We start from the raw sequence: 14428 nt of genomic DNA on the forward strand, positions 1-14428 counted from the left end.
TACACATATATATATACATTCACATGCATGTGAGTTAATTACTCATTTTACAGCTGTCTTGCATACAGAGTATAATTTACCATTCATAAATGAAGTAGTTATGATTTCATAAGTGTTCCTGATTTTTACATCACTTGGTTTTAGTCTATAGAACTACATTTATCCAGACACCTTCAGCACAGAATCTAAAGGTTGTTTTTCTTTAATGTTTATCCAGTGAAATAAATTGTTAGCTGTGTAATTCAGAGGTTTGCTTAAGATATTGCTGGTATTTAACATCAGCTCTAACATACACATATGTTGTAGGCCTGTTTCTGTAACTCAAAGTTAGAGCCTTTAATCTAGCAATGAATTGCTATACCACATAACTGGAACTTCTTTGGAACTGACTTCTGTAAAGAATAATCAATTCTATTTGCAAATGACAGTACAGACAAAAGGTTGATATCCAGGATCTATAAAGAACTCCTCAAACTCAACACACACAAAACAGACAATCATATCAAAAAATGGGCAGAAGGGGGCGCCTGGGTGGCTCAGTGGGTTAAAGCCTCTGCCTTCGGCTCAGGTCATGGTCCCGGGGTCCTGGGATCGAGCCCCACATCGGGCTCTCTGCTCTGCGGGGAGCCTGCTTCCTCCTCTCTCTCTGCCTGCCTCTCTGCCTGCTTGTGGTCTCTCTCTGTCAAATAAATAAATAAAATCTTTAAAAAAAATAAAAAAAAAAATGGGCAGAAGATATGAACAGATACTTCTCCAATGAAGACATACAAATGGCTACCAGGCACACGAAAAAATGTTCATCATCACTAGCCATCAGGGAGATTCAAATTAAAACCACATTGAGATATCACCTTACACCAGTCAGAATGGCCAAAATTAGCAAGACAGGAAACAACATGTATTGGAGAGGATGTGGAGAAAGGGGAACCCTCTTACACTGTTGGTCGGAATGCAAGTTGGTGCAGCCTCTTTGGAGAACAGTGTGGAGATTCCTCAAGAAATTAAAAATAGAGCTTCCCTATGACCCTGCAATTGCACTATTGGGTATTTACCCCAAAGAGACAGATGTAGTGAAAAGAAGGGCCATCTGTACTCCAATGTTTATAGCAGCAATGGCCACGGTCGCCAAACTGTGGAAAGAACCAAGATGCCCTTCAACGTACACATGGATAAGGAAGATGTGGTCCATATACACTACGGAGTATGATGCCTCCATCAGAAAGGATGAATACCCAACTTTTGTAGCAACATGGACGGGACTAGAAGAGATTATGCTGAGTGAAATAAGTCAAGCAGAGAGAGTCAAGTATCATATGGTTTCACTGATTTGTGGAGCATAACAAATAGCATGGAGGACATGGGGAGTTAGAGAGGAGAAGGGAGTTGGGGGAAATTGGAAGGGGAGGTGAACCATGAGAGACCTCTGAGGGATGGTCTGAGAGGTTTGAAGTGGTGGGGCGTAGGAAGTTGGGGGAACCAGGGGGTGGGTATTGGAGAGGGCATGGATTGCATGGAGCACTGGGTGTGGTGCAAAAATAATGAATACTGTTATGCTGAAAAAAAATTTAAAAAAAGAATTATCAATTCTTCTAATACTATGGAATACTATGGAAAACAATCTTCAGTGGTTAAGATTTGATATCAATAATATCAAATATATAGATAGATAGATATCTCAAATATTTTTATCTTTTCCAGTGCAACTTTATAACATTTATATTTATAGCATGACAGAATTACACTGTAATTGAAGTATAACTACTAATTCTCTGGAAATCATTTGGAAACAATGTGTGGCATCTTCTGTCTTTGCTCTGAAGATATAGAGCATTAGTAAATTGTAGTGCAAGAAACTAATTTTCTTTAAAACTTTGTGTCACCAAGTTTCCTGTCTAGAGCAAAAATGACAGAACTAACATTAACATGAATAAATCATTTTTCACATGAAAAGACACAGTCATTCCAAACAATGCAGAGTTCATACTTTTTAGCAAATACCCATTTGAACATTACTACCTAGTGGCTCAAACAAATTATTTAATCTGTTGGTGTTTCAGTTTCCTTCTCTGAAATGGAGATAATACCTGCCCTTTAGTCAACAGTACTATTTTGCACACATAAAAATTTGTTGAGAAGGTTGATCTAATGATAGGTGTTCCTACCACAGTAAAATAAATGTATCAACACCAAGAACAAAGAACAAAAAAATCATATCTTCCTTAAAATGTTTAATAGGTTTGAATAAGTTAATAAATGGAACAACATTGTAACAATGACTGGCATATAAAGTAAAATAAATAAACATATTAAACAATTAAAGTGAATTATTTGTTAAAAAATATGCAAGCTTCACCACTTAACTCATATTAATTTTTGACTAAATTTGTAATAATTCCGATCATAGTCCTTAATGACCTTTGGAGGGTGTAGGAACACAGAGGGCTGGTTTTTATGGGATAAAAATAATTTTTCAGCCAAATGCAAGTGGGGTCATGAGTACAAGCAGAAACACAAACACATTCTGAAATTTGCATAAATTAAACTACTTCACTGTACAGCTACTTATACAAGACTGCAAGAAAATGCACTTGAGTGCCAGAAAATCCTTATTTGTTGATTTTATTCTAGATACAAAAAACTGGAGTAGCAACTGTCTTTAATGTCTAGTAGTTCTGAGTATAATGTAATATATATATAATTTGATTAAGAATTTCCCAACTGCACAGTTCTTATAAATCCCCTTTAGGACAGGCTATGGAAAATTGTATTTTAAATATTTTTTAAAATTTTTATTTATTTGACAGAGAGAGAGAGAACACAAGCAGAAGAGCCAGCAGAGGAAGAAGGAGAAGCAGGCTCTCTACTAAGTAGGGATCCTGATGTGGGGCTTGATCCCAATACCCTGGGATCATGACCTGAGACTAAGGCAGATGCTTAACTGACTGAGCCACCCACACATCCTTTAAATATTTTATTTAAAAAAATACATCATTCTAATATAGTTTTATCTATTTTTTGCTTGAAATACAGTAAAAAATTCATTTTATAGAGTGCTTTATTTTGTTTTGTCCCATTTTGTTTCCCATATCTACAGTGCTTTAAATGAAACCATCAAATTGTGTGTCATTATGGTCCAAGAAATTGAAGGGTGATATATACACTTCTCAATTATCTTTAAAGTTAAATAGTGTACATATTTTATTCATTCCTTTTTACTGAAACAAAAAATTCTAAACAAATTTTCGAGCACTGTTTACTAAAAAACTGTAAGAACCTTACTTATACTCATGAAGGAATTGAGTATGTCAAGAATAAAATGGGGGAGTAAATGTCTCCTTTTGAAACCTTCTGAATATTCACAAGTTGTCACAGCTAACTGGTAAACATGCAACTGAGTTTGTGGTTTTATAGAAAAATTCAACAAGGCCTACTTAAACCCTAAAATCCCCTAGTTCCACTTGGAATGATCCATTCCCCTCAGATCAACATTATTCAGCTCTTCTTCCTCACTCACCTGTTCTCCATACCTCCAATGTTATTCATCTCCAATTGATTCCCACTTATTTAACTTTTCTAAAATCCAAGTCTGGTAATTTTATTATTATTTGTAAATATCTGCATTAAAAAGGGGCAAGAAATGAGGTTATAGAGTGAACCAGGGAGGAGGTGCCATTGGAACATTTCTCTCCTGTTTGTTCAGGAGAGAACCTGAAACCTGAATTTTGGTTCATAGTGTTCCTTATCTGTGGCATCATGTCCTTGTTCTTGAGCAAGAGCCTTGGTCCCAGCCTCCTCTACTCATATGAAGTTAGCATCTAGTCACCATTCAACACTGAGTTCTAGGGTCTTCTTTCAGCCTCTCTGTTTGAACTCACATCCCATAGGTAGGATTGATGTGCTCTTACAATGTACCCTTGGGGCATCTGTGTGGCTCAGTTGGTTAAGCATCTGCCTTTGGCTCAGGTCATTATCCCCAGGTCCTGGGATAGAGACCTGCATTGGGCTCCCTGCTCAGTGGGAAACCTATTTCTCCTTTTTCCTCTGCCATTCCCCCAACTCTGGCTACCTCTATATCTCTGTCAAGTAAATAAATGAAATCTTCTTTTAAAATAAGCTGTACCCTTCCCACATGAACCTCAAAACAATTCGTGTATTTTATTACAACTATTTGCACAAACTACACATAAAGATCAAATTCCTTAGGGACATTAGACAATTGTTTACATGTTAAATTCAGTTAGCTATTGGTTATTTTTTATTATAATATAGTGTAAGACATGTTTTTTGAACAAATGAAGGATTGGATGTTTGATGGTCTTTCTCTGTTTCTTTGTACAATAAGTGACATACTTCAAATCTCAGCTCTGATATCACTATGCTGGAAAGCTTCCCTAAGCCCTCCTTCTTGGGGGTCAGTAACTTTTCCACAGTACTTTCTACCACAATGTCCTAATATTTCAGAGAGGTAACAGCCTCTAGGTGTCTTCCAGTTTAAAACCTAAAGAACAAAACTGCCCTAATTAAACAAAGGCCAACAACTGAATTGTTACAGTAATGATCATCCATGTTAATATGTGCATGATTTCCAAGATTTGTCACTTACACTGACACCATGCAGCAAGGATAAATTTTAAAATAGACAAAATTATGATACTTTATCTTTTATTCTTAAGTAATTCAAATTTCTAGAAAAATAGTAACAATAATAATAGCACAATTAACACTCAAATATCTTTTGCCTAGATTCTCCTAAATCTTTATACCCCATTTCCTTTATCACCACTCTCTCCAACTCTTTCTCATCAATTGCACACCTTATGATTTTGTTTCTAAATATTTTATTATGTATTTCTTAAGAATATGAATATTCTTCCACAGAATTACAGTGGAAAGTCAGAAAAAATGTAACATGGATGCAATACAATTATACAATTGTTTTGAATGCTTAAGTATAAAATGAAGAGCTTTCCAGTACAGGTTAACAATTCCCCCAAAAAGAAAAAAAAGTGGTGAAGACACATCGTGGTGTGAGAGTCTAAGGAAAAACATCAGCATAGGATCCTAAAGTTTTAATTTGTAGAGTGAAGAAAAAAAATATTACAAATAGTTCCTACTTTATAATTCCCTAAAAGATTGATCCACATTCAACATTTTTTAGAGCCCTTGTTCCATCCTTATTCCTAAGACTATAAATTAAAGGATTTAGAACAAGAGTGAGTATGGTATAAAAGACAGATACAATCACGTCCTTCTCAGGGGTGTGATAGGAGGTGGGAAGCATGTAGGTATACATGGAAGCACCATAGAAGAGGATGACCACCATCATGTGGGAAGAACAAGTGGTAAAGGCCTTCTTCCATCCCTCTGCTGAGTTCATCCTGTGGATGGTGAAGAGGATGAAAGAATAGGAGCTTGAAATGATTGTCAGAGGGATGAGGAGCATGAAAACACAGCACAGGTACATGAGGGTCTCATAGAGGGAAGTGTCTGAGCAGGAAAGCTTCATTACAGCAGGGACCTCACAGAAGAAATGATGGATTTCCCAGGATGTACGGAAGAGGAAGGTCATGGTGATGGGTGTCAACACAAATCCATCCACAGATCCTATAAACCAGGAAGAAGAAACCAAGAGTATACACACCCTATGGTTCATGAGGATAGGATAATGGAGTGGATGGCAGATGGCCACATAGCAGTCATAGGCCATGGCAGCTAGAAGGAAAAATTCTGAACCTCCTAGTGTCAGATAGAGAAACATCTGCATCCCACATTCAGGGACTGAGATCTGTTTCACACCCATGCCCTGGTCCATGAGCATCTTGGGCAGAGTAACAGAAATGTACATCACATCAATGAGAATAACTGGGCAATAAAAAAGTACATGGGGTTATGAAGGTGAGTATCACAGTGTATCAAAAAGATCAGGATGGTTTTCCAGACAAGGCCATCAGGAAAACTATAAAAATGACCAAACAAAGAAGAGCTGGGTACTTGAATCGACTGAAGAATCCCACTAGGTCAAAATCTGATCATCCAGTATGGTTGGTTACCCAAGTGGTGTTCTCCATTGGATTCTACCTGGTCCATCAAGGAGAACTATGGAGTTATTAGATCACTCCTCAGATATTAGCACCTGAAATAAATGTTTGGTGAGCTTGTGTGTGTGTGTATGTGTATGTGTGTTTGTATGTTTACATATGGCAACCCAGTGTGCCAATAAAGGGAAATTCCAAGGACTTGTACATTTTAGGATTATAAATTACTTGTAATTGAACAAATTTACTAGAAATCTAAGAATTGACACTTTTCATCAAAAATATCAGTACCTTAATAATTCCACCAGTAGATATGTATTTCTTCAAAGAAAGCAAAACCACTATCTACACCCTTATGTTTATTTTTTTTTCAAGTCTTCATATGACCTTTATTATTTTTTTTTAATTCCAGTTAGTTAACATACACTGTAATATTAGTTTTGGGTGTAGAATATAGTGATTCAACATTTTCATACCATACCTGGTGCTCATCACAAATGTACTTGTAATCCCCACCACCTATTTAACCCATCCCCACACCTACCCCCATTCTGGTAACCATCAGTTTGTTCTCTATATTTAAGAATCTGTTTCTTGGTTTGCCTCTCTCTCTATTTTTTTCCCCTTTGTTCATTTGTTTTGTTTCTTAAATTCCACATATGAGCGAAATTATATGGTATTTCTCTTAATCTCACTTATTTTGCTTAGCATAATACTCTCTTGCTCCATCCATGTCATTGTAAATGGCAAGATTTCAAAACATTTTATGGCTGAGTAATATCCCATTGTTTATTTTTATATTCACCCATATGTTTACTGTAGCATTATTTACAATAGCTAAGATATGGAAATAACCTGTTTCCTTGAGTACACAAATGGATAAAGAAATGATGTGTTTATATGTGTGTGTTTGTGTGTGTGTGTGTGTGTGTGTGTGTGTGCATATTTGCCACTATAATAGTGAATGAGATTCTGCCCTTTTTTACAACAGACGCAACAGGGTATTGTGGAAAGTGAAATAAGTCAGACTGAGAAAGACAAATATTACTTAATTTCACTCATAGGTGGAATCTAAAAACACAAATGAATAAATAAACAAACAAACCAGTATGAGACGTAGAAATATAGAGAACAGACTGATGGTTTCCAGAGGGGGAGCTATGGGGTGATGGGCAGAAAGAGTTACAGGGAATAGGAGATACAGCCTTCCAGTAACAGAATAAGTCACAGGAATAAAAGATACAGCTTAAGGAATATAGCCAATGATATTGTAATAATGTTGTATAGTGACAGATGGAAGCTACACTTATGGTAGGCATAGCGAACATGTAATTTGTTGAATATCTATGTTGCATACCTGAAATTACTGTAAGATTATGTGTCAAGTACATTAAACTTTAAAAAATCTTTTAAATATTGGTACATTACAGTAAGGTTGCCACAGTTCAAGGTCATGAGATTTCCTGATGATAGACAGTGTTGTTTATCAATGAGTATGGAAATTTTCAGAATCACTGCCATATAAAAACACACAAAAAAATGAATCATTGAAAAGAAGACAATAAAATCTATTTATAAACTTTTATATGGAGGTCAAAACTGAATCAACCTTTCCAGTTTAAAGATTCAACTGGATCCATATATATATATATATATCCATGTCTATAGATCTATATATTGATAAACATTCCATACAAGGAAGATTTAGAAAGTAGCTGAAACATAACTTGGGGAATATTTATACTGAAATGTGTACCCCCATTGTCTGTACAATCAGGCCAGACTGTGAAGCTCTGTGGTTGTGCAGAGTGATCCATGCATCCCCAGCTGCAGAGCAGGGTCCTCACCAATGACCAACACCTTAGATATCCTAAGGACATCAATTTAGGAGCCCAAACTTCGAGGTTGGACTGTGACTGCATATCCAGATTATCCTCTGCCCACAATCCCTCTGTTCATTTTATATTAAAAACAAGATAATAATGTTAGATCTTAGGTATGTTCAGAATTAATTGTTATAAAATAATGAAAGTGCCTAGAACATTACCAGTAACAGATGAATAAACACATATATTTTCAGAGAGTTAATATCTATGGTGATTATTATGCAAAACCCTTGTAAGAGATGGCATTTGTGTTTTATGATATAAGATGAATTACTTCAGTTTGCCAGTTTTAGTATCTATTCATACACATAAGAATTGAAATTTGATAATTTCTGTAGTCCCAGACTTTATACATATATATATATATGCATTTATAAATATAAATAAATGTATGAGATATATTTATTATTTTTACTCTGGTTAAGCAGATCTTTATGGAAAATCCTACCTTAGTTCTATCTAGTGCATTCTTCTCCAACTCCATCTATTTAAATCTCCTACCATTTGTTCTAAATCTCAAGAAGAAGAATTAGCAATTATAAGAACATTGCCATTTACAAGACTTTAGTTGTTTTTACAAACAGAATCTACTTTATTGTCTATAATAACCAATTTTTGAAGGAAACTGAGATGCAGTGAGCAAAACTGAGCAATGCTGAGTTTGACTACAAAACAATTCCCCCAAAACTCTGGCTACTGAAATCTACATCTGTGTTAAATGATGAAGACAAAAGAAATATTCAATTGATTACACTGAAGGAGGTCACGATCCATCTATTCAGGCAAAAAGTGTGTGTGTGTGATTTGAGATATAAGTAGAATTTTAAAATAGCTCAAAATAAATAAGAGAGAACAATAGAAGTAAAGTATTTCTGCCCTTTCTAAAAAAGAATCACTAATAACTTGTTTTACATTTTCTCTTCTAGAGATCAAACTTTTGCAACTTCTCAATTACTGACGCATTAAATGTTAAATTTTAAAAGTCCTTACCAACAAAAAAAGAAATATTAGCTTTTCTCTCTAGGAAGAATTTAGGAATGATTATGATATTTCAGGAATAAATTCAGACTTTCAAAACATTGCATAATTATGTAATGATTACAAAGATTCATTACAATATTCAACTTATTAACAGTCCTAAGTTCCAGGGTACTAAAACAATAGACAACATTGAAAATTAATTTGACACCTTAATATAAATATCCAAAAAATCTGGTACACATTGTATCAAAAAATACACTCTTATTATCATTTTCCAGCCCCACCAAGAGATAAAAGCTGACCTCTGGGGAAAATTTTAAAACAGCCCAATAAAAGCAAAATATACCTATTGTCTCAGTCAATGTTTGGGGTCAAATGAAACAAATCTCTGTTGCTCTTTGGTAAATGCAAGTCACTGTGATCAAGCCACACTGAACAGCCTCCCTGGCACACCAGACAGACAATGGAATGCTGTCTATACCATGCAAGGTAACTAGCCACCCTGTTCTTTCTTATTTTCTCTATCCAGTTGTTTGTGTTTAATATAAACAAAGCAGTACATATTTAAATTGGGGGATTAATAGTGGTGGTAAGAACACTTAGATGGCTCAGTAGTAGAGCATGTTACTCTTAATCATAGGGTTGTGTGTTTGGACACGTATTGGACATAAAAAAATAAAAATTTTCAAACTTGTTGAAAATTTCCCCCTTGTTGTGTTGTGTTATCTCATTTTGTTTTAAATAATGTTGGTAGAATATCAAATTTTTACTTAAAACTAACATCCCAGAAATTGTTTTCTTGTTCTATATCATTCTATATTTTAACTTCTCCAAGAGTCAATGAAGTACTTAACCATCTTATTTTCTCCTTTTATAAATTAAATAATTCAAACTCCCAGGGTAAATATTTTCACATAAAACTAAAAGAGGAAATTATTTAAAAAGTGGGGGAGGATGCCTGGGTGGCTCAGTTTGTTAAGTGGTCCCATGGTCCCAGGGTCCTGGGATCAAGTCCCATATCAGATTCTCTGCTCAGACAGGAATCTGCCTCTCCCTCTCCTTCTGCCCCTCCCTCCACTTATGCACACGCTCACATGCTCTCTCTCTCTCAAATAAACAAAACCTTAAAAAAATATATCAGGGTAACTGCTTAGCATCACATATTCACCTGAAGGAGGGTTTGTGTCTCAATATCAAATCAGGTGATAGAACCCAGAGCCTATAATGCTGCTGTAGCTCCCTAGAATACTATCTTCCCTCCACAGTCTATAATGTAGGTATTATCACTCACTGTCAGTTTCATCTAAGAAACATAAATATAATTGACTGAATTTATTCCTGAAATATCATAATCATTCCTAATTTCTTCCTGGAGAGAAAAGCCAATATTTCTTTTTTTGTTAGTAAGGACTTTTAAAATTTAACATTTAATGTGTCAGTAATTGAGAAGTTTCAGTTTTCTAACAATCAGAAGTAATGCCCACTCAAAGTAAAATCAGTCTCATTTCTTCTATAAAATTCCAACCTCAGTAAAACAAGCATATCATTAAATAATGTGGGAGGCATGCATATCTTTGTCCATACATAAATTTAAATCAAAAAGCCATTTCTTAATATTACTGCTACAAGAAAGATTTAATCAAAAAAGACAATTAAGAGTATGCTTATCTTTATGGGCACTAAGAAATGTATAGAATTGTTGAATCATTATAATATACAACTGAAACTAATATAATGCTGTATGTTAATGATACTTGAATTTTTAAAAATCACATTTGCTTTTTCTCATAAAAATAGATGATAGGGAAAAACTGAGGAAATATGGCCAAGAATTAATAGCATGTTTCAGAAGGAGAACAAGTCAAAAACAATAATTACCTTTTTGCTCCTGCAGTTTTTTCTATATGATTGAACTCAGCATCAGATGATGCTGGAGCTCTTATCCATCTGAGTAATGGAGTGTGGCCATGGTTAACAGTATAAAGATAAACAGGACAATGACATCATCTTGGTTTTACTATGCTCATTATGGGAGTTGATGAGGTTTGCTGTTGATTAATTCCTTCTGGGACTTTGAAGAAGAATGTAATTAAGGGCCCTACCACCAACAACAAAAAGATAATAGGTATCTATGTTGCACTGTTCTGGTTCTCCCCTAATGTCTTCCTAAAATATTTTCTAATTATTAACTAGAAATCTTAACCAATATTAACAGTAATCTCAAATTTCACCATTGCCAATAAAATCTTATTTGAAATAGATGTCAGTTTATATGTGGCCTCAGGCTTTTTAACGTTATAAAAAGTTTTCTTTGAAAAATGTGTATCTATCCTCATTTAATTTTCAAAAATACTCTGTGAGGTATTGATGTGTATCTTTTATCTTTTTGTTATCTGAAAGATAAAACAGTTGCATCTGCAACTCATAGACTAATTTATGTGTCAAGGACAGTACCAGTATTCTTTACTGTAGTTGGAAATAAATTGAAGGGATTTCCTTTATATCTTTGTCTCAATCACTCTTCATTAGATCGCTGATTGCACACTTTCTCTGTTACTCCATTGTAATCAGAGTTTGTTTAGTGTTGCAGTTTAGGGTAAATGTTTTATAATTTAAATGTTGATGTGTTAATATAAAAAATATAGAAGAGCAAACCGTCAAAAAGAAACTTGAATCAATATATTATACACCTAAAATTAGTATAACACTGTACATAAGTTATATTTTAATAATACAAAACAATTCTTCTAAACCTTTCTCTATATACATGTTATGGAACTATGTTGATCATTTTCTCATTCCATCATTGCCCATAAAATCCTTTCTCCAAACAATGACTTTTGTAAGGCCCACACATATGCAATGGAGCCTTCTGTGTCCTCCAGGATTTCAGCCTGCAGATGATTCATACTGACTCCTTTGACTTTTTTTTTTTTCCCTTTAAACTGCTACTTCTACTTTTCTAAAGTCTTTATTTCAACCCTACTTTGGTTTTTTTTTTTAAGTTTTTATTTAAATTTCAGTAAGTTAACATTAAGTATAATATTAATTTCAGGTGTATAAAATAGTGATTCAGCTCTTCCATATGACACCTGGCCCTCATAACAAGTGCTCTCCTTAATCCCCATTACCTATTTAACTCATCCTCCCACCCATTCCCTCTTAACCATCAGTTTGTTTTCTACAGCTAAGGGTCATTTTCTTGGTTTGCCTCTCTCTCTTCTTTTGTCACTCTGCTCATTTGTTTTGTTTCTAAAATTCCACATAGTAAGATCATACGGTATTTCTCTTTCTCTGACTGACCTATTTCATTTAACATCATACACTGTAGCTCCATTCCTGTCTTTAAAAATGGCAAAATTTCATTATTTTTATGTCTGAACAATATTTTGTTTCTATATATACCACCTCCTCTTTATCCATTCAACAGTCAATGAACATTTGGGTCTTTCAATAATTTGGTTATTGCTGATAATGTTGTTATAAACATTGGGATGTATGTATCCTTTTGAATTTGTATTTTTATTCTCTTTGGGTTAATACTTATTAATGTAATTCCTGTATTGTATGATAGTTCTATTTTTAAAATTTCTGCAGAACCTGCATTCTATTTTCCACAATGGCTGCACCAGTTTGCATTCCCACCAACTTTGCAAGAATGTTCCCCCTGTTGCTGATTTTAGCCATTCTAACAAGGCTGAGGTGATATCTCTGTATAGCTTTGATTTGTATTTCCCTGATAGTGAGTGAAGTAGAGCATGTTTTCATATGTCTGTAGTACATGTGGATGTCTTCCTTGGGAAGTGTCTGTTCATGTCTTCACTAAAATCCATTTTAAAATTGGATTATTTGTTTTTGGGTGCTGAGTTTTATAATATATTTATTTGCTTTTGATACTAACCCTTATCAGATGCAGCTGCAAATGATAGATCTGATAAGAATTAACATCCAAAATAAATAAATATATTATAAAACTCAACACCAAAAAAGCAAATAATCTAATCAATTCAAGATGAAGAAAAAAAATTGACAAAGCACCACATCCCTTCATAATAAAAACACTCAACAAAACAGGGAAAGAGGGAACCTACCTCAACATAATGAAGGCCATATGCCGAAAATGCAAAGCTAATATCATCCACAATGGGGAACACATGAAAGCTATTCCTCTACAGTCAAGAATAACACAACAATGTCCTCTCTCCCCATTGTTATTTAACATAGTACTGGAAGTCCCAGCCTCAACAATCAGACAACAAAAGTAAATAAAAGGCATCCAAATTTGCAAGGAATATAAAAACCTTTCACTGTTGCAATGACATTGCACTTCATATAGAGAAAACCCAATAGACTCCACCAAAAAAAAAAAAAAAATGGTAGGCATTAACAAATTCATCAAACTTATAGGACACAAAATAAATACACAGAAATCTATTGCATTTCTAGACACCAACAATGAAGCATCAAAAAGCAAAATTAAGGAGTCAATTCCACTTATAATTGCACCAATAACAATAAGATGCCTAGTGCCTAGGAATAAGAATGACCAAAGTGCTGCAAGACCTCTACTTTTAAAACTATAAAGTGCTGATGTAGAAATTTGAGGATAAATCAAAGAAATAGACATTCTGTGCTCATGCATTGGAAGAACAAATATTTTGAAAATGCCTGTAATAGCCAAAGCAAACTACACATTTAGTGCAATCCCTATCAAAATACCAGCAGCCTTTCTCACAGAGGTACAAAAAATAATCCTAAAATTTGTATGGAGACAAAAGTCCCTTAATAACCAACCAATCTTGAAAAAGAAAAAAATCTACAGGCATCACAATTCTGAACTTCAAGCTACATGTCAAAACTGTAGTCATCAAGACAGTATGGTACTGGCACAAAAACAGATACATAGATAATGGAATAGAATAGAAAACCAAAAAATGGACTAGGAGACAAGATGGCAGAGAAGTAGGAGGCACCATTTCAATCTGATCCCTGAAGTGAGATGGTTATCTACCAAAGAACTCTGATCACCCATGAAATCAGCCTGATATTAGAATTATACACTTCTGGATCTCTACGGGGGCAGAAGATGCCAGTGAACAGGTAAAGCAGAGTGGAAACATTGGAATAATATCAGAAGATAAAGAAAGGGGGAGGGAGCCACCAGAAGTGACCCATTGGAAACTAATACCCTAATATGAGAGTGCCCTGTGATTGGGGACCAGCATTAACTTGGAGTCTGCCTGAAAGCACTCAAAAAAGAGCAAAAGATCTTAAGGAGAAATTGGTGGAATTGGACTGTTAGGGACAGGGGCTTAAGCCCATGGACCTAACATGGCCATCGCTGGTGCTAAGCCAGAGAGAGTGCGGCAAAAAAGTGAGGCATTGGTCCCTGAGCTGCCTGTGTTCATTAAAGAGTCTGGTGTGGATGCCACCCAGTGCTCTCTAGAACCACAGCCTTTTAAACTGTGCACATGTGCTGCACGACCAGAGTCTGAGTCTCACTCCACACCCTCCCCTGAAAGAGGT

The 14428-nt window shown here is 35.0% G+C and overlaps 1 protein-coding gene across 1 annotated transcript; it reads right to left on the reverse strand.

Moving 5' to 3' along the window:
* Positions 1-5125: 5125 nt before the first annotated feature.
* LOC116861472 (olfactory receptor 2T5-like) lies at positions 5126-13013 on the reverse strand. Its single transcript, XM_032848093.1, is given in 5 exon segments — positions 5126-5859; positions 5862-5930; positions 5933-6000; positions 10781-10849; positions 12994-13013. Coding segments are annotated over 5 exon segments (960 nt in total).
* Between the last annotated feature and the right edge of the window lie 1415 nt (positions 13014-14428).

The sequence above is a fragment of the Lontra canadensis genome, unplaced genomic scaffold (genome assembly GCF_010015895.1).
Source record: "Lontra canadensis isolate GAN:19392208 unplaced genomic scaffold, GSC_riverotter_1.0 scaffold199, whole genome shotgun sequence".
Classification (NCBI taxonomy): domain Eukaryota; kingdom Metazoa; phylum Chordata; class Mammalia; order Carnivora; family Mustelidae; genus Lontra; species Lontra canadensis.